Genomic DNA, 21,397 nt, shown 5'->3' with positions numbered 1-21,397 from the left:
CTCCTCCTCTCTCTCCCCCTCCTCCTCTCTCTCTCCTCCTCTCTCTCTCCCTCCCCCCTCTCTCTCCCGTCATGTGACCAGGCGGTCACGTGGTCCTTGTGTTACTCTGCGGGTCACTGATCGGACTCGACGCTTCCGGAAAATGATGGAAATATACGGCGGCGTGGAGGGGTGAGTGAGTGAGTGAGGGGGGAGAGAGAGAGATAGATAGAGAGAGAGAGAGAGAGAGAGAGAGAGAGCGAGCGAGCGAGACGGGGGGGGAGGGAAGAGGAAGAGGGAGAGTGCGAGAGAGGGGGAGTGGGGGAGAGAGAGTGAGAGAGTGAGAGTGAGGGAGAGAGAGAGAGTGAGTGAGTGGGAGTGGGAGTGGGAGAGGCAGAGGGAGTGAGGGGGGTGTGGGAGAGGGAGGGAGTGAGTGAGGGGGAGAGGGAGTGAGGAGGCGTGGGAGAGGGAGGGGGAATGAGTGAGGGGGAGAGAATGAGGGGGAGTAGGAGTGAGGGGGAGAATGAAGGGGAGTAGGGGCGAAGGGGAGTGGGGTGAGAGAGAGAGAGAGAGTGTGTGTGAGGGGGAGTGGGGGGGGGAAGGAGAGTGTGAGGAGGGGTGAACGAGGGAGCGGTCGAGGGAGTGAGACAGGCAGAGAGTGAGATAGAAAGATTGGACCCCCTTGCCCCACCAATCTTACCCCTGAGCAGTCCCGTGTTTCCCCCCCCTCCACTTTTCAAGCAGTCCCGCCTCCACTCCCCATCAACCCACCACCACGGGGGCTGCCGTCCCACCCGCCTCATCTTCCTCTATCGTTGGCACAGAGCCTCATTTCCTCAGCAAATGACCTTCAGCGACCCCCTCTTCCCCCATTCAGCGGTCTATAGCGGGAGCACAGGGCGTCAAGCATCTGTCCGTACCACACTTTTAAAGGAGAGGTTCGATGTAGCGGGATGGGGGGGATGGATGGGGGGAGTTGCAGGCAGCGGGTACGAAGGCTGGCCCAGTAATGGACTGGAAGATTAACGATAGACTTGTGTCAATCAGCAGGGCTTTGCGTAGATTCAGACATGAGAAACCAATTTTAATTTTGCTCTTAGAGGAGGAACGAGCTCGAATGTGGTGTTGATTGCTGGGGATGGGACGATCTTAGCCACGTCAGATGGTCCATGCACCAACCACTGGGTAAGGACGTTTCTTTGCAAATTAAAAACATAGGAAATACAAAAAATGACTTCCATTTATATAGCACCTTTCACCACCTCAGAACATCCCAAATCACTTTACAGCCAATGAAATACTTTTTCAAGTGCTGTCACTGTTGTAATGTGGGAAACGCAGCAGCCAATTTGCGCACAGCAAGCTCCCACATACAGCAATGTGATAATGACCAGATAATCTGTTTTAGTGATGCTAATTGAGGGATATATATTGGCCAGGACACCCTGCTCTTCTTCGAAATAGTGCCGTGGGATCTTTTACATCCAACAGAGGGGGCCCTTGGTTTAACGTCTCATCCAAAACACGGCACCTCCGACAGTGTAGCGCTCCCTCAGCACTGCAGTGGGAGTGACTGCCTGGGTTTTTGTGCTCAAATCTCTGGAGTGTGACTTGAACCGACAACCTTCTGACTCAGGTGAGAGTGCTACCCACTGAGTCACGGCTGTCGAGGGCTTTCTGGACGAGAAAAGGTCCATCTCGTTCACCTGGTAGTCACTTGATACAGCGATTAATGGAGTTCTTGATCAATCACAGCAGCCGAACTCTATCAGTGAGTGTACAACAGACCCAGACATGAGGTGAGGAAAGCCCCAGTGATGGAGAACTCTGGGAACCATAGGTCCAAAGTCACCTGATCCAGCCAAGCATGTTCCACTCACCATGTGACATGTCTCAAATTACTTGTACACTGTGTCCCAAAATCTAATTTTCATTTGAATGAATCAACACAAACTGTTTGCACCATTTCCCTGGGTAGTCTGTTCCATATCGTTATCATAGGCAGTCCCTCGAAAAAGAGGAAGACTTGCTTTCACTCTAAAAATGAGTTCTCAGGTGGCTGTACAGTCCACTGCGGGAAAATGGTCCATAGGTTGACCACTCACCCACTGAAATATTGTTTCCGCAGATTTGTGCTGAATTGGTTCTACCGTTCTGGACAAGGTTGGTCATGGTTGCCATCATGTAGTCCCTTTAGAATGGTAACTGTAATCACCTTCCGCCATCTTGGGCAGGGCGGGTCTTGTCGAGCATGCGTAGCCCTTTGGGCAGAAACAAAGAGTGGGCAGGGCTTCATGGTGTCTGACAGTTTGATTGGACACATGTTTATGCCCAGGTCAGTGGGCCATGAGAGGGAGCCTTGTTGTACTGATTGTTGTCTAGTGTGGGCAAGCACAGCAGGAGGGGAGAAGGAGCGGCAAGAGTTCGTAGAGGGACATGATCGGGGCCCAGGAGAGGCGAGGATCCAGGGGCAGCACGGGCCAGCCCACACTGCGATATGTGTACGCACTAGGTCCATGCAGCAGAGCTGGTCTCCAGTTAGTCTTGGGTAATCCTTGCCATTGGACCACGACCTAGCTCTGTCAAGCCCGTCACCCCACGTTAAAAAAAATCCAAGCACAGGCATCTTCCACCCTACACAATGTAGTTCGGGACCTGGAATATTAGGTTCTTCATTGAAACATCTGTGAACTCATCCCTTTTTGGTGTGGAAGCAAGTCATCCTCGCTTCGAGGGACCACCTATGATGAACAGTAATCAGATCACCATTCCACCTTTCCGTGCCAGTGAAAACATGCCCAACTCACATAATCGCTCCTCATAATCCGATCGCTCTATCCAATCCCCCTCAATCCGGTTGATATGATCAGTAGACACAGAACAATCTGTGTGTAAAATGGCATGAGGAACGCTTCAATTCCTAGTCAATTTCTGCCCCTTTTATGCTGTGCCACATCCCAAAATTTGAATGGATGGTTCGATGGGATGCTTAGTAGTGGGTAGTTGGTTAGTGGGGTGTGTGGTTGGTTAGTGGGGTGTGTGGTTGGTTAGTGTGGGGTGTGGTGGTTGGTTAGTGGGGTGTGTGGTTGGTTAGTGTGGGGTGTGGTGGTTGGTTAGTGGGGTGTGTGGTTGGTGATAAACATAAGTAGATCATTTGACCCCTTGAGCCTGCTCCGCCATTCAATAAGATCATGGCTGATCGCATCATGGGCTCAGCTCCCGGTGGGGAGGGGTGGGCAGTGGGTGGGGTTGGCTGGTGGTTAGTGGGGCCGGTGATGTGCCTCGGCAAGCGAGCCCCAGGTGGGCAGAGGAAACATTTCAAGGACACCCTCAAAGCCTCCTTCATAAAATACAACACCCCCCCGACACCTGGGAGTCCCTGGCCAAAGACCGCTCTAAGTGGAGGAAGAGCATTCAGGAGGGCGCTGAGCACCTCGAGTCTCGTCGCTGAGAGCACGCAGAAACCAAGCGCAGGCAGCGGAAGAAGCGTGCGGCAAACCAGACTCCCCACCCACCCTTTCCCTCAACCACTGTCTGTCCCACCTGTGACAGAGACTGTAATTCCCATACTGGACTGTTCAGTCACCTGAGAGCTCACTTTTCGAGTGTAAGCAAGTCTTCCTCGATTCCGAGGGATTGCCTATGATGATGATGATGATGTTGAGCCATGTAATGATTTTGCTGAACTTTGGTCTCTTTATGTTTAACCTTCCACAGCTGGTCGGGGTGGACAAATGTTTGGCAGCCATCAACGAAATGGTCCAGGAAGCCAAGAGGAAGGCCGGATGTGATCGTAAAATACCGCTCAAATCCTTGGTGGGTAAACCGTAACTCTAAATCTTCAGCTCGTCTAACACTTCGACATGGCCCTTTCAGTAATGCTCAGAATACCAGAATAGAGTTGTTGTCTGATGGGCCCTCCTTTCGAAGAACATAACATAAGAAATAGGAGCAGGGGTAGACAATACGGCCCCTCGAGCCTTCCCCGCCATTCAATAAGATCATGGCTGATCCAATCATGGACTCAGTCACACTTCCCTGCCCGCTCCCCATAACCCCTTATCCCCTTATCATTTAAGAAACTGTCTATCTCTGTCTTAAATTTATTCAATGTCCCAGCTTCCACAGCTCTCTGAGGCAGAGAATGCCACAGATTTACAACCGTCTGAGAGAAAAGATTTCTCCCCATCTCAATTTTAAATGGGCAGCCCCTTATTCTAAGATTATGCCCTCTTGTTCTAGTCTCCCCTATCAGTGGAAACATCCTCTCTGCATCTACCTTGTCAAGCCCCCTCATAATCTTATACGTTTCGATAAGATCACCTCTCATTCTTCTGCATTCCTATGAGTAGAGGCCCAACCTACTCAACCTTTCCTCAGGGGTATGGTAGCATAGTGGTTGTGTTACTGGACTGATAATCCCGAGGTCTGGACTAAATATCCAGAGCCGTGAGTTCAAAGCCCACCACGGCAGCTGGGGAATTTAAATGCAGCTAATTACATAAATCTGTCAGTAATGAAACCATCTGGTTCACTAATGTCCTTTAGGGAGGGAAATCTGCCGTCCTTACCCGGTCTGGGCCTCTGTGACTCCAGACCCACAGCAATGTGGTTGACTCTTGACTGCCCTCTGAAATGGCGACTCACCACCACCTTCTCAAGGGCAATTAGGGATGGGCAATAAATGCCGCCACTGCCAGTAACGGCCACATCCTGGGTACAAATAATTTTTTTTTTAAATGGGGAAACTATAGATTTAAGAAGACACTGTGACTATTTCCTCTGGTGCAATACTTTATTTTTCTTATATTTTTATATATCTATCTATCTATCTATAATGTATATCTATCTATATCTATATCTATCTATATATATATATAGATATCTATAGATATCTCGATCTAGATAATAATATATATACATACATAATATATATATACATATAATATAACATATACATACATAATGTAATATAATATATGCATACATAATATATATACATATATCATATAATATATACATATCATATATAATATATATATATACATATATATACATATATATACATATAATATATACATATATATACATATAATATATACATATATATACATATATATACATATAATATATACATATATATACATATAATATATACATATAGATATATAGATATATATACATATATATATATATATATATTATATTATATATATATATATATACATATAGTATATTATATATATATACATATAATATATACACATGTAATATATATAGATATATGTAGAGATAGATAGATGTAGATATATGTATAGATATATGTAGATCTAGATATATATAGATAGATATCTATATCTATCTATCTCTATCTCTATCTCTATATATCTATCTTTTTAAAATTTAAATTGAAGAAAGAACTTGCATTTATATAGCGCCATTCACGACCACAGTATGTGCCAAAGTGTTTTGCAGCTTTTGAAGTGTAGTCACTGTTATAATGTAGAAACAGCGTTTAAAAAAAAAAATTGTTCTTGGATGTGGGCGTCGCTGGCAAGGCAGGCATTTATTGCCCGTCCCTAACTGCCCTCGAGAAGTGGTATGCCTTTGATTGTGTAATTGCTGGGACTTTTGGACTTTTCAGATAAGCCCCATGCCCTGTCTGTACTATTACCTGTTGGAGAGCTCAGTCCAAAGAGGAGCCAACAGGAAGTTGCGGAGAAAGAGAGATAGACGGACGGTGTTGGGAATGGCAAAGGAGAGGTGGTGTGAGGGGCTCCGTTCTTCTGCTGTGGACCTGATGCCACCTTGGCCTTGTCTCCAGTGATTGACAGCTTGTTACCGCTGGGAAATAATTGGGGAATTGAGGGGGGGGCGAAAAAACTAGAAAGCACATTTGCAAATATTTGTCCGTTTGGAGGTAGGATCTGCGCTCTCCTGTTTCAGGACCTTCGGGTTATGATATGTAGCAATCTATCTTTGAGCACGATGCGTGACGACCTGCCAGTTCGAAGACTTCGAGGGGAAGGGGCGCCGCCCTGCTTTGGAGGCCTCGACCAAAAGCCTACGATGAACTTGGCAGGACGTGTTAAAGGGTCGTCCCTGTGATGAGCTTTCTCGGAGACTTTGAAGGAAGGAAAGCTGCTGCCCTTCCTCAGTCAGGCTCCAGTAACGCGCTAATATGGTCAACTCATAACTGCCCTCTGAAGTGGCCAAACAAGCCACTCGATTGATTCGAAACTGCTACAAAGACCAAGGCTGTGATGGTTCAGAAAGGCCCGCCGGGCAACTAAGTCGCCGGGCAACTAAGGATGAGCAATGATTGCCAGCCTCACCAACGACACCCGCATCCAGAGACTGAATAGAATCATCGATTGACACAGCACAGAAAGAGGCCCATCGAGTCCGTGCCGGCTCTTTCAAAGAGCGATTCATTTAGTCCCTATCTGGAATTCTCTATCACAAAAAGTTGCTGAGGCCAGTTTGTTAGATATATTCAAAAGGGAGTTACAGGTGGCCCCAGAGTCTTGCAAAATTTTCCTCTTCAAACATAGAAACATAGAAAATAGGTGCAGGAGTAAGCCATTCGGCCCTTTGAGCCTGCACCACCATTCAATGTGATCATGGCTGAACATGCAACTTCAGTACCCCATTCCTGCTTTCTCTCCATACCCCCTGATCCCTTTAGCCGTAAGGGCCACCTGTAACTCCCTTTTGAATATATCTAATGAACTGGCCTCAACAACTTTTTTGTGGTAGAGAATTCCACAGGTTCACAATTCTCTGAGTGAAGAAGTTTCTCCTCATCTTAGTCCTAAATGGCTTTATCCTTAGACTGTGACCCCTGGCTCTGGACTTTCCCAACATTGGGAACATTCTTCCTGTCCAATCCCATCAGTATTCTGTGAGATCCCCTCTCATTCTTCTAAATTCCAGTGAATATAAGCCTAGTCGATGCAGTCTTTCTTCATATGTCAGTCCTGCCATCCCGGGAATCAGTCTGGTGAACCTTCGCTGCACTCCCTCAATAGCAAGAATGTCCTTCCTCAGATTAGGAGGCCAAAACTGCACACAATATTCAAGGTGTTCTAGTCATGGTCTTAGCTCCTGGCATTGTCAGGGAATATGCAAAATAATAATGGCACATTGTTACTTATAGTTCCACGACAGTTAAGCATCTGCAGCTGGGGACTCATAGAAACATAGAAAATAGGTGCAGGAGTAGGCCATTCGGCCCTTCGAGCCTACACCACCATTCAATAAGATTATGGCTGATCATTCACCTCAGTATCCCTTTCCTGCTTTCTCTCCATACCCCTTGATCCCTTTAGCCGTAAGGGCCATATCTAACTCCCTCTTGAATATATCTAACGAACTGACCTCAACAACTCTCTGCGGCAGGGAATTCCACAAGTATTTATCCAATTCCCTTTTGAAAGTTACGATTGATTCTGCTTCCATCGCCCTTACAGGCAGCGCTTTCCAGATCACAACAACTCGCTGCGTTTAAAAAAAAAACCTCTCCTCAGCTCCCCCTCGCTCTTTTTCCAATCTCCTTAAATCTGAGCCCTCTGGTTACCGATGCTCATCATCATAGGCAGTCCCTCAAAAGCCTACGATGAACTTGGCAGGACGTGTTAAAGAGTCGTCCCTGTGATGAGCTTTCACGGAGGATATTAAAGAATGAGAGAGGGCGGGGGGGGGGGGGGGGGGCGGTGGCAGGGAGGAGCTTTAGGGAGGAAAGTCAAGAGCTTTGGGACCGAGACGGCTGAAGACACGGCCGCCAATGGTGGTGTGAAGGAAATGAGGGATGCGCCAGAGGTCGGAGATGGAGGAACAAAGAAACCTTGGAGGGCAGAGAAACCTAAGGCAAAAAGGAAAAAGGGCCACAATACAGCAAAATTCTAAAAGGGCAAAGTGTGTTAAAAAGACAAGCCTGAAGGCTCTGTGCCTCAATGCGAGGAGTATTTGGAATAAGGTGGATGAATTAACTGTGCAGTTAGCAGTTAATGGATACGATGTAATTTGCATCACGGAGACATCGCTCCAGGGTGACCAAGGCTGGGAACTCAACATCCAGGAGTATTCAACATTTAGGAAGGATAGACAGAAAGGAAAAGGAGGTGGGGTGGCATTGCTGGTTAAAGAGGAAATTAATGCAATAGTAAGGAAGGACGTTAGCTTGGATGATGTGGAATCGGTGTGGATGGAGCTGCGGAATACCAAAGGGCAGAAAACGCTAGTGGGAGTTGTGTACAGACCACCAAACAGTTGTAGTGAGGTTGGGGACAGCATCAAGCAAGAAATTAGGGATGCTACAATAAAGGTATAGCAGTTATCATGGGCGACTTTAATCAACATATTGATTGGGCTAACCAAAATGGTAGCAATATGGTGGAGGAGGATTTCCTGGAGTGTATTAGGGATGGTTTTCTAGACCAATATGTCGAGGAACCAACTAGAGGGCTGGCCATCCTAGACTGGGTGATGTGTGATGAGAAAGGGCTAATTAGCGAGGCCCCTTGGGGAAGAGAGACCATAATATGGTAGAATTCTTTAAGATGGAGAGCGACAGAGTTAATTCAGAGACAAGGGTCCTGAATTTAAGGAAAGCTAACTTCGATAGTATGAGACGTGAATTGGCTAGAATAGACTGGCGAGTGATACTTAAAGGGTTGACAGTGGATAGGAAATGGCAAACATTTAAAGATCACATGGATGAACTTCAACAATTGTACATCCCTGAATGGAGTAAAAATAAAACAGGGAAGGTGGCTCAACTGTGGCTAACAAGGGAAATTAAGGATAATTAAATTAAATCCAAGGAAGAGACATATAAATTGGCCAGAAAAAGCAGCAAACCTGAGGACTTGGAGAATTTTATAATACAGCAGAGGAGGACAAAGGGTTTAATTAGGAGGGGGAAAATAGAGTATGAGAGGAAGCTTGCCGGGAACATAAAAGCTGACTGCAAAAGCTTCTATAGATATGTGAAGATAAAAAGATTAGTGAAAACAAAAACGTAGATCCCTTGCAGTCAGATTCAGGTGAATTTATCATGGGGAACAAAGAAATGGCGGACCAGTTAAACAAATACTTCGGTTCTATCTTCACGAAGGAAGACACAAATAACCTTCTGGAAATATTCGGTGACCGAGGGTCTTGTGAGAAGGAGGAACTGAAGGAAATCCTTATTAGGCAGGAAATTGTGTTAGGGAAATTGATGGGATTGAAGGTCGATAAATCTCCCAGGCCTGATGGTCTGCATCCCAGAGTACTTAATGAAGTAGCCCTAGAAATAGTGGATGCATTGGTGATCATTTTCCAACAGTCTATCGACTCTGGATCAGTTCCTATGGACTGGAGGGTAGCTAATGTAACGCCACTTTTTTAAAAGAAGGGAGAGAGAAAATGACAATAGTAGTGGGGAAAATGTTTGAATCAATTATTAAAGATGAAATAGCAGCACATTTGGAAAGCAGTGACGGGATCGGTCCAAGTCAGCATGGATTTATGAAAGGGAAATCCTGCTTGACAAATCTAGAATTTTTTGAGGATGAACTGGTAGAGTGGACAAGGGAGAACCAGTGGATGTGGTGTATTTGGACTTTCAAAAGGCTTTTGACACGGTCCCACACAAGAGATTGGTGTGCAAAATTAAAGCACGTGGTATTGGGGGTAATGTACTGACGTGGATAGAGAACTGGTTGGCAGACAGGAAGCAGAGAGTCGGGAAAAACGGGTCCTTTTCAGAATGGCAGGCAGTGACTAGTGAGGTGTCCCAGGGCTCAGTGCTGGGACCCCAGCTATTTACAATATACGTCAATGATTTAGATGAAGGAATTGAGTGTATATCTCCAATTTTGCAGATGACACTAAGCTGGGTGGCGGTGTGAGCTGTGAGGAGGACGTTAAAAGGCTGCAGGGTGACTTGGACAGGTTAGGTGAGTAGATAAATGCATGGCAGATGCAGTATAATGTGGATAAATGTGAGGTTATCCACTTTGGTGGCAAAAACACGAAAGGAGAATATTATCTGAATGGTGGCAGATTAGGAAAAGGGGAGGTGCAATGAGACCTGGGTGTCATGGTTCACCAGTCATTGAAAGTTGGCATGCAGGTACAGCAGGCAGTGAAGGCAAATGGTATGTTGGCCTTCATAGCTAGGGGATTTGAGTATAGGAGCAGGGAGGTCTTACAGCAGTGGTACTGGACCTTAACCATTGGAGCAGGCCGGGTAGCTGAAGGAGCATCGTGGAGCGTACCACTCCAGGGAGCAGCATGTGCTGGAGCAGGAGACCAATGGCAGTGCTCGTCATCAAGGGACGTCATCAAGGTCCAGGTCAGTGATTGGAGCGTGGGCAGGTACAGCAGGAGCGGCGAGGTCGGGGCGAAGGATCGGCGCGAGATTGTAGAGGGACGTGATCGGGGCCCAGGAGAGGCGTGGGTTCGGGGTCTAGAAGAGGCGAGGGCCCAGGGGCAGCACGGGCCAGCCCACACTGCGAAATGTGTGCGCACTAGGTCCATGCAGCAGAGCTGGTCTCCAGCCGTCTTGGTTAATCTTTGCTGCTGGGCCAAGCCTAGTTCTGTTAAGCCCGTGAGGTGGCTGGTGTGCCAAGGGCCACCACACGTTTAAAAAAAATCCAAGCACAGGCATCTTCCACCCTTCAAAATTTAGTTCGGACCTGGAATTTTAGGTCCTTCATTAAAGCACCTGTGAACTTTTTGGCGTGGAAGCAAGTCATCCTCGATTCGAGGGACTGCCTATGATGATGAAATATTGTGTTCAGTTTTCGTCTCCGAATCTGAAGAAGTACGTTCTTGCTATTGAGGGAGTGCAGCAAAGGTTCACCAGACTAATTCCCGGGATGGCAGGATTGACATATGAGGAGAGACTAGATCGACTGGGCCTGTATGCACTGGAGTTTCGAAGGATGAGAGGGGATCTCATAGAAACATATAAAATTCTGACGGGACTGGACAGGTTAGATGCAGGAAGAATGTTCCCGATGTTTGGGAAGTCCAGACCCAGGAGACATAATCAAAGGATAAGGGGTAAGCCATTTACGACTGAGATGAGGAGAAACTTCTTCACTCAGAGAGTTGTTAACCTGTGGAATTCCCTGCCGCAGAGAGTTGTTGATGCCAGTTCATTGGATATATTCAAGAGGGAGTTAGATATGGCACTTACGGCTAAAGGGATCATAGAAACATAGAAAATAGGTGCAGGAGCGGGCCATTTGGCCCTTCGAGCCTGCACCACCATTCAATAAGATCATGGCTGATCATTCATCTCAGTACCCCTTTCCTGCTTTCTCTCCATACCTCTTGATCCCTTTAGCCGTAAGGGTCACATCTAACTCCCTCTTGAATATATCCAATGAACTTGCATCAACAACTCTCTGTGGTCGAGAATTCCACTGGTTAACAACTCTCTCAGTGAAGAAGTTTCTCCTCATCTCAGTCCTAAATGGCTTACCCTTTATCCTTAGACTGTGTTCCCTGGTTCTGGACTTCCCCAACATTGGGAATATTCTTCCTGCATCTAACCTGTCTTAAATCCTTCAGAATTTTAAACGTTTCTATGAGATCCCTTCTCATTCTTCTAAACTCCAGTGAATACAAGCCCAGTTGATCCAGTCTTTCTTGATAGGTCAGTCCTGCCATCCTGGGAATCAGTCTGGTGAACCTTCGCTGCACTCCCTCAATAACAAGAATGTCCTTCCTCAAGTTAGGAGACCAAAACTGTACATAATACTCCAGGTGTGGCCTCACCAAGACTCTCTACAACTGCAGTAAGACCTGCTATGAAGGACAACATACCATTTGCCGCCTTCACCGCCTGCTTTACCTGCATGCCAACTTTCAATGACTTACGTACCTTTACACCCAGGTGTCGTTGGACCTCCCCTTTTCCTAATCTGCCACCATTCAGATAATATTCTGCCTTCGTGTTTTTGCCACCAAAGTTATTTATCCACATTATACTGCATCTGCCATGCATTTGCCCACTCACCTAACCTGTCCAATTCACCCTGCAGCCTCTTAGCATCCTCCTCACAGCTCACACCGCCACCCAGCTTAGTGTCATCAGCAAACTTGGAGATATTACACTCAATTCCTTCATCTAAATCATTAATGTATATTGTAAATAGCTGGGGTCCCAGCACAGCCCTGCAGCACCCCAATTAGTTATTGCCTGCCATTCTGAAAAGGACCCGTTTATCCCGACTCTCTGCTTCCTGTCTGCCAACCAGTTCTCTATCCGCGTCAGTACATTACCCCCAATACCATGTGCTTTAATTTTGCACACCAATCTCTTGTGTGGGACCTTGTCAAAAGCCTTTTGAAAGTCCAAATACACCACATCCACTGGTTCTCCCTTGTCCACTGTACTAATTACATCCTCAAAAAATTCTCGAAGATTTGTCAAGCATGATTTCCCCTTCATAAATCTATGCTGACTTGGACCGATCCTGTCACTGCTTTCCAAATGCGTCTATTTCATCTTTTATAATTGATTCCAACATTTTCCCCACTACTGATGTCAGGCTAACCGGTCTATAATTACCCGTTTTCTCTCTCCTTTTTTAAAAAGTGGTGTTACATTAGCTACCCTCCAGTCCACAGGACTTGATCCAGAGTCGATAGGCTGTTGGAAAATGATCACCAATGCATCCACTATTTCTAGAGCTACTTCCTTAAGTACTCTGGGTTGCAGACTATCAGGCCCCGGGGATTTATCGGCCTTCAATCCCATCAATTTCCCCAACACAATTTCCCGCCTAATAAGGATATCCTTCAGTTCCTCCTTCTCACTAGACCCTCGGTCCCCTAGTATTTCCGCAAGGTTATTTGTGTCTTCCTTTGTGAAGACAGAACCAAACAAGGGGTATGGAGAGAAAGCGGGAAGGGGGTACTGAGGTGAATGATCAGCCATGATCTTATTGAATGGTGGTGCAGGCTCGAAGGGTCGAATGGCCTACTCTTGCACCTATTTTCTATGTTGTAGGCGGAGGTGATGACATAAATGTAATCTGTTTTGATGGTGTTGGTGGAAGGTTGAACGATAGCCAGAAGATTGGGAGAATGGAACTGCTGTCCAAGTAGTACCGTCACGTGTGGAAGTAGGCTATTCCATACTGGGGTCTTCACACCCGAGTCTGATCCTGTCGTCACCAACTCGTCCTCCACCAGAGGTCGCTGGACAGTCAATAAATGCACATTTTGCTTGAACTGTGTGAAACACTAGTTAGGTCACCGCTGGAGTACTGCGTGCAGTTCCGGTCACCACATTACAGAAAAGATGCAATCGCACTTGAGAGGGTGCAGAGGAGATTTACGAGGATGTTGCCGGGACTGGAGAATTTTAGTTATGAGGAAAGATTGGATAGGCTGGAGTTATTTTCTTTGGAACAGGGAAGGCTGAGGGGAGACTTTATTGAGGTGTATAAAATTATGAGGGGCCTAGATAGAGTGGATAGGAAGGACCTATTTCCCTTAGCAGAGGGGTCAACAACCAGGGGGCATAGATTTAAAGTACTTGGTTAGAGGTTTAGAGGGGATTTGAGGTGAATTTTGAGGATGGTGGGGGTCTGGAACTCACTGCCTGAAAGGGTGGTAGAGGCAGAAACCCTCATCATGTTTATAAAGCACCTGGATGTGCACGTGAAGTGCTGTAACCTGCAGGGCTACGGACCAAGAGCTGGAAAGTGGGATTAGGCTGGACAGCTCTTTGTCGGCCGGTGCGGACATGATGGGCTGAAATGGCCTCCTTCCATGCTGTATATTTATATAATTCTTTACCAGATCCAGAGTTTTGAAGCAATTTAGCACTGCCAGCTGCACTAGCACTTCTACTTTCCCAATCTGTATAGCTCAGCAACTCCCAGGAAAGAGATAGAAAAAAAAAGGACTTGCATTTATATAGCATCTTTCACAACCTCAGGACGTCTCAAAGCGCTTTGCAGCCAATGAAATACTTTTGAAGTGTCGTCACTGTTGCAGTATAGGAAACGTGGCTGCCAATTTGCGCACAGCAAGCTCCCACAAACAGCAGTGTGACACCGACCAGATAATCTGTTTTAGTGACGTTGGCTAAGGGATAGATATTGGCCAGGATAATCCCCTGCTTTTCTTTGAACTAGTGCCATGGGATCATTTACGTCTAACTGAGGGCAGACGGGGCCTCGTTTTAATGTCTTGTGGCACCTCCGACAGCGCAGCGCTCCCTCAGTACTGCCCTGGACTGTCAGCCTCGATTTTTTGTGCTCAGATCTCTGAAGTGGGACTTTGAACCTACAACCTTCTGACTCCCTTCGTCCCACCATCAGCGGCCGTGCCTTCAGCTGCCTGGGCCCGAAGCTCTGGAATTCCCTCCCTAAACCTCTCCGCGTCCCTCTCCCCTAAGACGCACCTTAAAACCTACGTGTTTGACCCAGCTTTTGGCCGCCTGTCCTCATGTCCCCTCCTTTGGCTCTGTGTCCGATTTTCCCCTTCTGTGAACCTGCTTGGAGAGTTTTAAACTACGTTGAAGGCGCTAGGTTTATTTTCGGCGTTCCGATAATTTCCGGGTTTGCTCCGTCCTCAGGGCATGTCTCTAAGCGGCGGGGAACAGCAGGAAGCTGTCAGCAAAATGGTTGAACAGCTGAAGGAGTGCTACCCAGACCTGAGCGAGGACTATTACATCACCACCGACGCAATGGGAGGAATAGCGACGGCTACTGATAAGGGTACGATTCAATAGAGACAAGTTCATAGAATCATAGACATTTACAGGAAGGAGGCCATTTCGGCCCATCGTGTCCGCGTCGGCCGACAAAGAGCTATCCAGCCTAATCCCACTTTCCAGCTCTGGGTCCGTAGCCCTGTAGGTTACAGCACTTCAAGTGCACATCCAACTACTTTTTAAATGTGTTGAGGGTTTCTACCTCTACCACCCTTTCAGGCCGTGAGTTCCAGACCCCCACCACCCTCTGGGTGAAAAAGATTCCCCTCAAATCTCCTCTAAACCTCCTACCAATTACTTTAAATCTATGCCCCCTGGCTGTTGACTCCTCTGCTAAGGGAAATAGGTCCTTCCTATCCCCTCATCATTTTATACACCTCAGTAAGGTCTTTCCTCATAGCTAAAATTCTCCAGTCCTGGCAACATCCACATAAATTTCCTCTGTACCCTCTCCAGTGCAATCGCATCTTTCCTGTAATGTGGTGACCAGAACTGCACGCAGTACTCCAGCTGTGGCCTAACTGATGTTTTATACAGTTCAAGCATAACCTCTCTGCTCCTGTATTCAGTGCCTCGGCTAATAAAGGCAAGTATTCTGTATGCCACCTTAGCCACTGTATCTACCTGGCCTGCTACCTTCAGGGATCTGTGGACATCCACTCTAACGTCCGTTGTTCCTCTACACTTCTGAGTGTCCTATCACTTAATGTGTATTCCCTTGCCTTGTTAGCCCTCCACCAAATGCAGTACCTCACACTTCTCCGGATTGAATTCCATTTTCCACTGTGCTGCCCACCTGACTATCTTTCATTCTTTTATTTTTCATCATGATTTATACGGCAGTGAATTAAATGCTTTCCGTTTCACCTTGTTGTTGCATAGTGATGCTCTCTTACTGCTCTGCCCTCTCAATGGGCCTCAACTTGAGAAGGCCGGCCTTTATTTCCAATCCCTAGTTGCTCTGAGACAGTGGTGGTAATGGGCTGGTAGCGGTTTGGGACAACTGGGTGTCTCGATGCTGAGAGCCTGTTTCCCGTGGCTGGAGAGTCGAGGGGAGCAGTCTCGAGGGACCTACTCCTGCTCCTCCTCGATCCGATGTTACGTGCTTGCCAGGCCACTTCAGAGAGCAGCCTCAGAGTCAACCACGAAGACCGGAGTCTTGGGGCTGGATTTTCTCGCTGCTGTCCGCCTCTGTTTTCGCCCTGGAGGCGGCGGCGGCAATGGCGGCGGTGAGCTCTTCCGGGCGGGCGGCCAGCGCCATGCCGGGGCTTTCGGGGCCGGTGTCGGCGGGGTGCGGAGCATTACCGCCCGGAAGAGGCGAGCCGATGTGCAGCGCCCCCTGGTTGCGACACCGGCTCGCTTTTTGGACCCCCGTCCGACCTGTAGCGCTGCGTAGAGTGCCCCCTGGTGGGAATACCTGTGAAAGCGGGCAGTCTGGCCTGTAGCGGCCGCAGTGAGGTAAATGTGATTGTTTTTCTTATTTTTTGCGATTTATTTTGTGGTGGCTTGGGCTATGGTACTTGCCATGTATGTACATGCCGTTTGTAGCCACCAGATGGTGTCATTGTTGGAGGCCACTGAGCAGCACGCACATGGTGCTGCTCTGGTATAAAAGGCCAGCCATTTTGTGAGTCAGGCACTTTGGGCCGTAATAAAGCAGAGCCAAGGTTGTATCTTGCTTAGTTAAACAGGATTCCGTTTGAACCTTTATTGCATACATAACAGTACTTGGTGTTTTATTTTCCCCCTAAGTTTTATTTTTCTCCGCAGTCCTCTCTCAGGGCGCTCCCAGGCCAGCTATTTAGCTCGGGATTTTCAGTTGCTCAGCCGGCCTAGTGCCCTAAGAGAGGCGTGTAACGCCTTCCTTAGCGCCCCGCCCCACACTCGGGGCCCAGATGCCCAATTTTGCTGACTGAGGCGCAAACTGTTCCCAGGCGCAAACTTTACCACCCCGCCGCCATTACCGCCCCAAAATCAGCAAAGCCGAGAATCCAGCCCAAAGTGTCAGCATAAGGGGTCAACCATTTAAGACTGAGCTGAGGCGATATCTCTTCACTCAGAAGGTAGTGAATCTTTGGAAGGGCTGTGGATGCCCAGTCGTTGAGTATATTCAAGACTGAGATTTATAGATTTTTGGACACAAAAGGAATTCCAAAGATTCACAACCCTCCCTGAGTAAAGAAATTTCTCCTCATCTCACTGGGTATGGGGCTAGGGCGGGAAAGTGGAGTTGAGGTCGAAGATCAGCCAATGATCTTACTGAATGGCGTGGCAGGCTCGAGGGGCCGTTGAGGCCTGCTCCAGGCTCCTAATTCGTGTTATGTGTCTTGCTAGGCCATTTCAGAGCGCAGGTAAATCAACCACGGTGTGGGGATTGGAGTTGTATATAGGCCCAGATCGAGTAAGGACAGCAGGTTTCCTCCCCTGGTGGGACATTAGTGAACCAGTTGGGTTTTTACAACAATCCAACAGCTTTGTGGTCACTTTTACAGGTATCAGCATTTTATTTCCAGATTTTTAAAAAACTGAATTCAAATGCTCAAACTGCTGTGGTGGGATTCAACGAGCGTACTCTATTAGTCCTGGAATATTATGCTACCATGTCCCGATTTGTATAGATAGGTACATTATAAGAACATAACATAAGAAATAGGAACAGGAGACTGCTCCACCATTCAATAAGATCATGGCTGATCTGATCATGGACTCAGCTCCACTTCCCTGCCCGCTCCCCATAACCCTTGACTCCCTTATCGCTCAAAAATCTGTCTATCTCCACCTTTTAAATATATTCAATGACCCAGCCTCCACAGCTCTCTGGGGCAGAGAATTCCACAGATTTACAACCCTCTGAGAGAAGAAATTCCTCCTCATCTCCGTTTTAAATGGGCGGCCCCTTATTCTGAGAGTATGTCCCCTAGTTTTACTTTCCCCTATAAGTGGAAATATCCTCACTGCATCCACCTTGTCGAGCCCCCTCATTATCTTATATGCTTCGATAAGATCACCTCTCATTCTTCTGAATTCCAATGGGTTTAGGCCCAACCTACTCAACCTATCTTCATAAGTCAACCCCCTCATCTCCGGAATCAACCTCGTGAACCTTCTCTGAACAGCCTCCAATGCAAGTATATCCTTCCTTAAATACAGGGACCAAAACTGTACGCAGTACTCCAGGTGTGACCTCACCAATTCCCTACACAGTTGTAGCAAGACTTCTCTGCTTTTATACTCCATTCCCCTTGCAATAAAGGCCAACATTACAGCCAGGGTGATCTCCTGGACTAGTTTCGATCACCTGGATGGGTCGGAGAGGAATTTTCCCTGATTTTTTTTCTCCCTAAATTGGCCTGGGTTTTTATTTGGCTTTTGCCTCTCCCGGTTGGGGTGGAGTGTAGAATGTTTTAGTATAAGGGGTGTCGCAGTTGCGTGGGGCAGACTGGTTGGGCTGGGTGCTCTTTGTCTTTCTGTCATTGTTCGTAGGTTTATATGTAACCTTCAGGGCTGCTGACCGAGGGCCGAGCGGCTCTTTGTCGGCCGACGCGGACACGATGGGCCGAAATGGCCTCCTTCTGCACTGTAAATTTCTATGTTTCTATTCCATTTGCCTTCCTGATTACTTGCTGTACCTGCACACTAACTTTTTGTGTTTCATGGACAAGGACCCCCAGGTCCCTCTATACTGCAACACTTTGCAATTTTTCCCCATTTAAATTGTAATTTGCTTTTCTATTTTTTTTTTCTGCCAAATTAGATAACCTCACATTTTCCCACATTGTACCTCTCATTCTTCTAAACTCCACTGAGTAAAGGCTCAACCTTTCTTCGTAAGACAACCCCCTCATCTCAGGAATCAACCTCAAAGCAAGTATATCCCTCCTTAAATAAGGAGACTAGAACAAGGAGCCTCTTGTCCAGCATGGGCCAAAGCTGCTCCGAAGCAGATATTTGTGAGGGTGGATGATGCTAAGCTGTGACAGAAATGAGTATGGTCCCGCCCCTTTGTCTACCCCTCTCCCCCACGCCCCTCCCCCACACCCAAATGTGAGCAAGCTCCTGGCTTCTGCTATGGAGTCACTCCAATGGCGAATGTGGGCTTTCGCTGTCAATCTGTGCATGTGCCAGTTACCTGCGGATGGTGGGACTCGTTCCTGTAGCTCGACCTGCTGCCAGAGTGCGCTCTGTATCCACCAGTTCTGAGGTAAGGCTGCTTTAGAATCGAACGCCCCTAACGCAAGTTTTGTAATCCCTCCCTCCCCAAGGTGGAATCGTGTTGATCGCGGGAACGGGTTCAAACTGCAAACTCGCCAAAGTGGACGGATCGGAGATTGGCTGCGGAGGCTGGGGTCATCTGATGGGAGATGAGGGATCCGGTAAGTGGAGAGGATTCTTTTTTATGCATTCATAGGGAGTGGGCGTCGCTGGCAAGACCAGCATTTATTGCCCATCCTTAATTGCCCCTTGAGAAGGTGCTGGTGAGCCACTGCAGTCCGTGTGGTGAAGGTGCTCCCACAGTGCTGTTAGGGAGGGAGTTCCAGGATTTTGACCCAGCGACGATGAAAGAATGGCCGATATATTTCCAAGTCAGGATGGTGTGTGACTTGGAGGTGTTCCCATGCGCCTGCTGCCCTTGTCCTTCTAGGTGGTAGAGGTCGCGGGTTTGGGAGGTGCTGCCGAAGAAGCCTTGGCGAGTTGCTGCAGTGCATCTTGTAGATGGTACACACTGCAGCCACGGTGCGCCGGTGGTGGAGGGAGTGAATGTTGAAGGTGGTGGATGGGGTGCCGATCAAGCGGGCTGCTTTGTCCTGGATGGTGTCGAGCTTCTTGAGTGTTGTTGGAGCTGCACTCATCCAGGCAAGTGGAGAGTATTCCATCACACTCCTGACTTGTGTCTTGTAGATGTGGGAAGACTTTGGGGAGTCAGGAGGTGAGATACTCACCGCAGAATACCCAGCCTCTGACCTGCTCTTGTTGCCACAGTATTTATGTGGCTGATCCAGTTAAGTTTCTGGTCAATGGTGACCCCCAGAATGTTGATAGTGGGGGATTCGGTGATAGTAAGGGGCAGTGGTTAGAATCTCGCTTGTTGGGGATAGTCATTGCCTGGCACTTGTGTGGCGCGAATGTTACTTGCCACTTATCAGCCCAAGACTAAATGTTGTCCAGGTCTTGCTGCATGCGGGCATGGACTGTTCCATTATCTGAGGAGTTGCGAATGGAACTGAACACTGTGCAGTCATCAGCGAACATCCCCACTTCTGACCTTATGTTGGAGGGAAGGTCATTGATGAAGCAACTGAAGATGGTTGGGCCTAGGACACTGCCCTGAGGAACTCCTGCAGCGATGTCCTGGGGCTGAGATGATTGACCTCCTGGAACTCCCTTCCCTAACAGCACTGTGGGAGCACCTTCTCCACACGGACTGCGGCGGTTCAAGAAGGCGGCTCACCACCACCTTCTCGAGGGCAATTATACGTGGGCAATAAATGCTGGTCTTGCCAGCAACACCCACATCCCAGGAACAATTTTTTTTTAAACCCATTGGGCGTAATGGCCTGTGTCTGTGCTGTACAATTCTACGTAATTCTGTTGAAGGATTTTAGACTTCTCAATATAAAACTAAAAGTAATTGAAGGATTGGCTCTACCTGGATTAATGAGCTAAAACTGATTGTTCAAGGCAGCGCGCTAGAAGGTTGGCCACTTAAGAAGCCTTTTTCAGCAGATTGTCTCGGAGGCTGTCGATAAGGCAGCTGAGAGGCCTTGAAAGTTTATGAGAGGCTGTTGTAAACATCGGATGCTGTAAAGCATGGGAAAGCACTGGAAGCTTATCTTACACCAGCCACTTCAGTAAGCTCGAGGAGAAAGTCCAGAGGAACATCATGCAGGACATTGGAAGGAGAATTAACCTCTTAATATCCCGAAGCAGAAGAATTGGCCCTTCTGAGTTTTGCGTCGTATGAAGCTCTATCTGTTGTAAGATTTCTAAATCTCTGACATTAAATTGACAGTGAGACGATTCTTTTAAAACAATTCGGAACAGTTTATTAAAAACACACACACACACATGCACATCTGACAGCAGTCGTCAATTATCCTACAGATCTACCTTAGTTACAACAGAGATACAATGTGGTTATCATAAAAAGCGATAATACTTTGATTTCCTCTGGCTGGCTGGATGAATACACGGCCTGCTGTTTCTGCTGGTCTTTGAGCGAGACATTTTGCCGTGTGTCCAGGGGAGAAGAGAGAGACAGAGCAGTTCCTGGCTTGTGTTTTTATATTCCTTATGTTCATTGTTCCTCCGAAAGTCCCAGGATTGGATCTTGGTTCCAGGGCAGTTCTGTATTGGCTCTCCTCACACATGTGGCTGTCTGGACTGGCCCAGCCATCTCTTGATTAGATTAAGTTAATGGCTTTCCAATTAAGACTTCCATTTTGTTTCAACACTCAGCCTTTCTGTATAATCTACACTTTTAACATTTATTCATACACAGAATCCATGTTGTCATGAATAAACACTTTTATTCTTACACTGTAAAACCTGTTGTATTTTCCTGTCAATGAAGCCAATAGTTAGGAAAGTAATAATCCTTTGTTGATTCCTGCCTCTGATTGCCCGAAAGAGATAAGAGATAAAACAAATACCGTACACTATGTTTAGTCTTAGAGTCAGCGAATTGTCAGG

General features: G+C 47.3%; 1 protein-coding gene across 3 annotated transcripts in view; it reads left to right on the top strand.

Annotated features, from left to right (window-relative positions):
• The first annotated feature begins 88 nt into the window (after positions 1–88).
• The window catches only part of nagk (N-acetylglucosamine kinase), a 43,717-nt gene continuing 22,408 nt past the window's right edge, over positions 89–21,397 (top strand). Inside the window, exons 1-5 of one of the 3 annotated variants that reach the window (XM_070866768.1) lie at positions 89–171; positions 1,080–1,164; positions 3,697–3,795; positions 14,570–14,711; positions 18,970–19,080. In XM_070866768.1, the coding sequence (XP_070722869.1) occupies positions 143–171; positions 1,080–1,164; positions 3,697–3,795; positions 14,570–14,711; positions 18,970–19,080 (466 nt within the window). In that variant the 5' untranslated portion in view covers positions 89–142. Of the gene's footprint in view, positions 172–1,079; positions 1,165–3,696; positions 3,796–7,745; positions 10,322–14,569; positions 14,712–18,969; positions 19,081–21,397 lie in introns of those variants that run through there. The other 2 variants (XM_070866769.1, XM_070866765.1) reach the window with 2 other exon arrangements.

Source organism: Pristiophorus japonicus, chromosome 2 (assembly GCF_044704955.1).
Source record: "Pristiophorus japonicus isolate sPriJap1 chromosome 2, sPriJap1.hap1, whole genome shotgun sequence".
NCBI classification, from domain to species: Eukaryota; Metazoa; Chordata; class Chondrichthyes; family Pristiophoridae; genus Pristiophorus; species Pristiophorus japonicus.
This window is presented reverse-complemented; position numbering and strand designations above follow the sequence as displayed.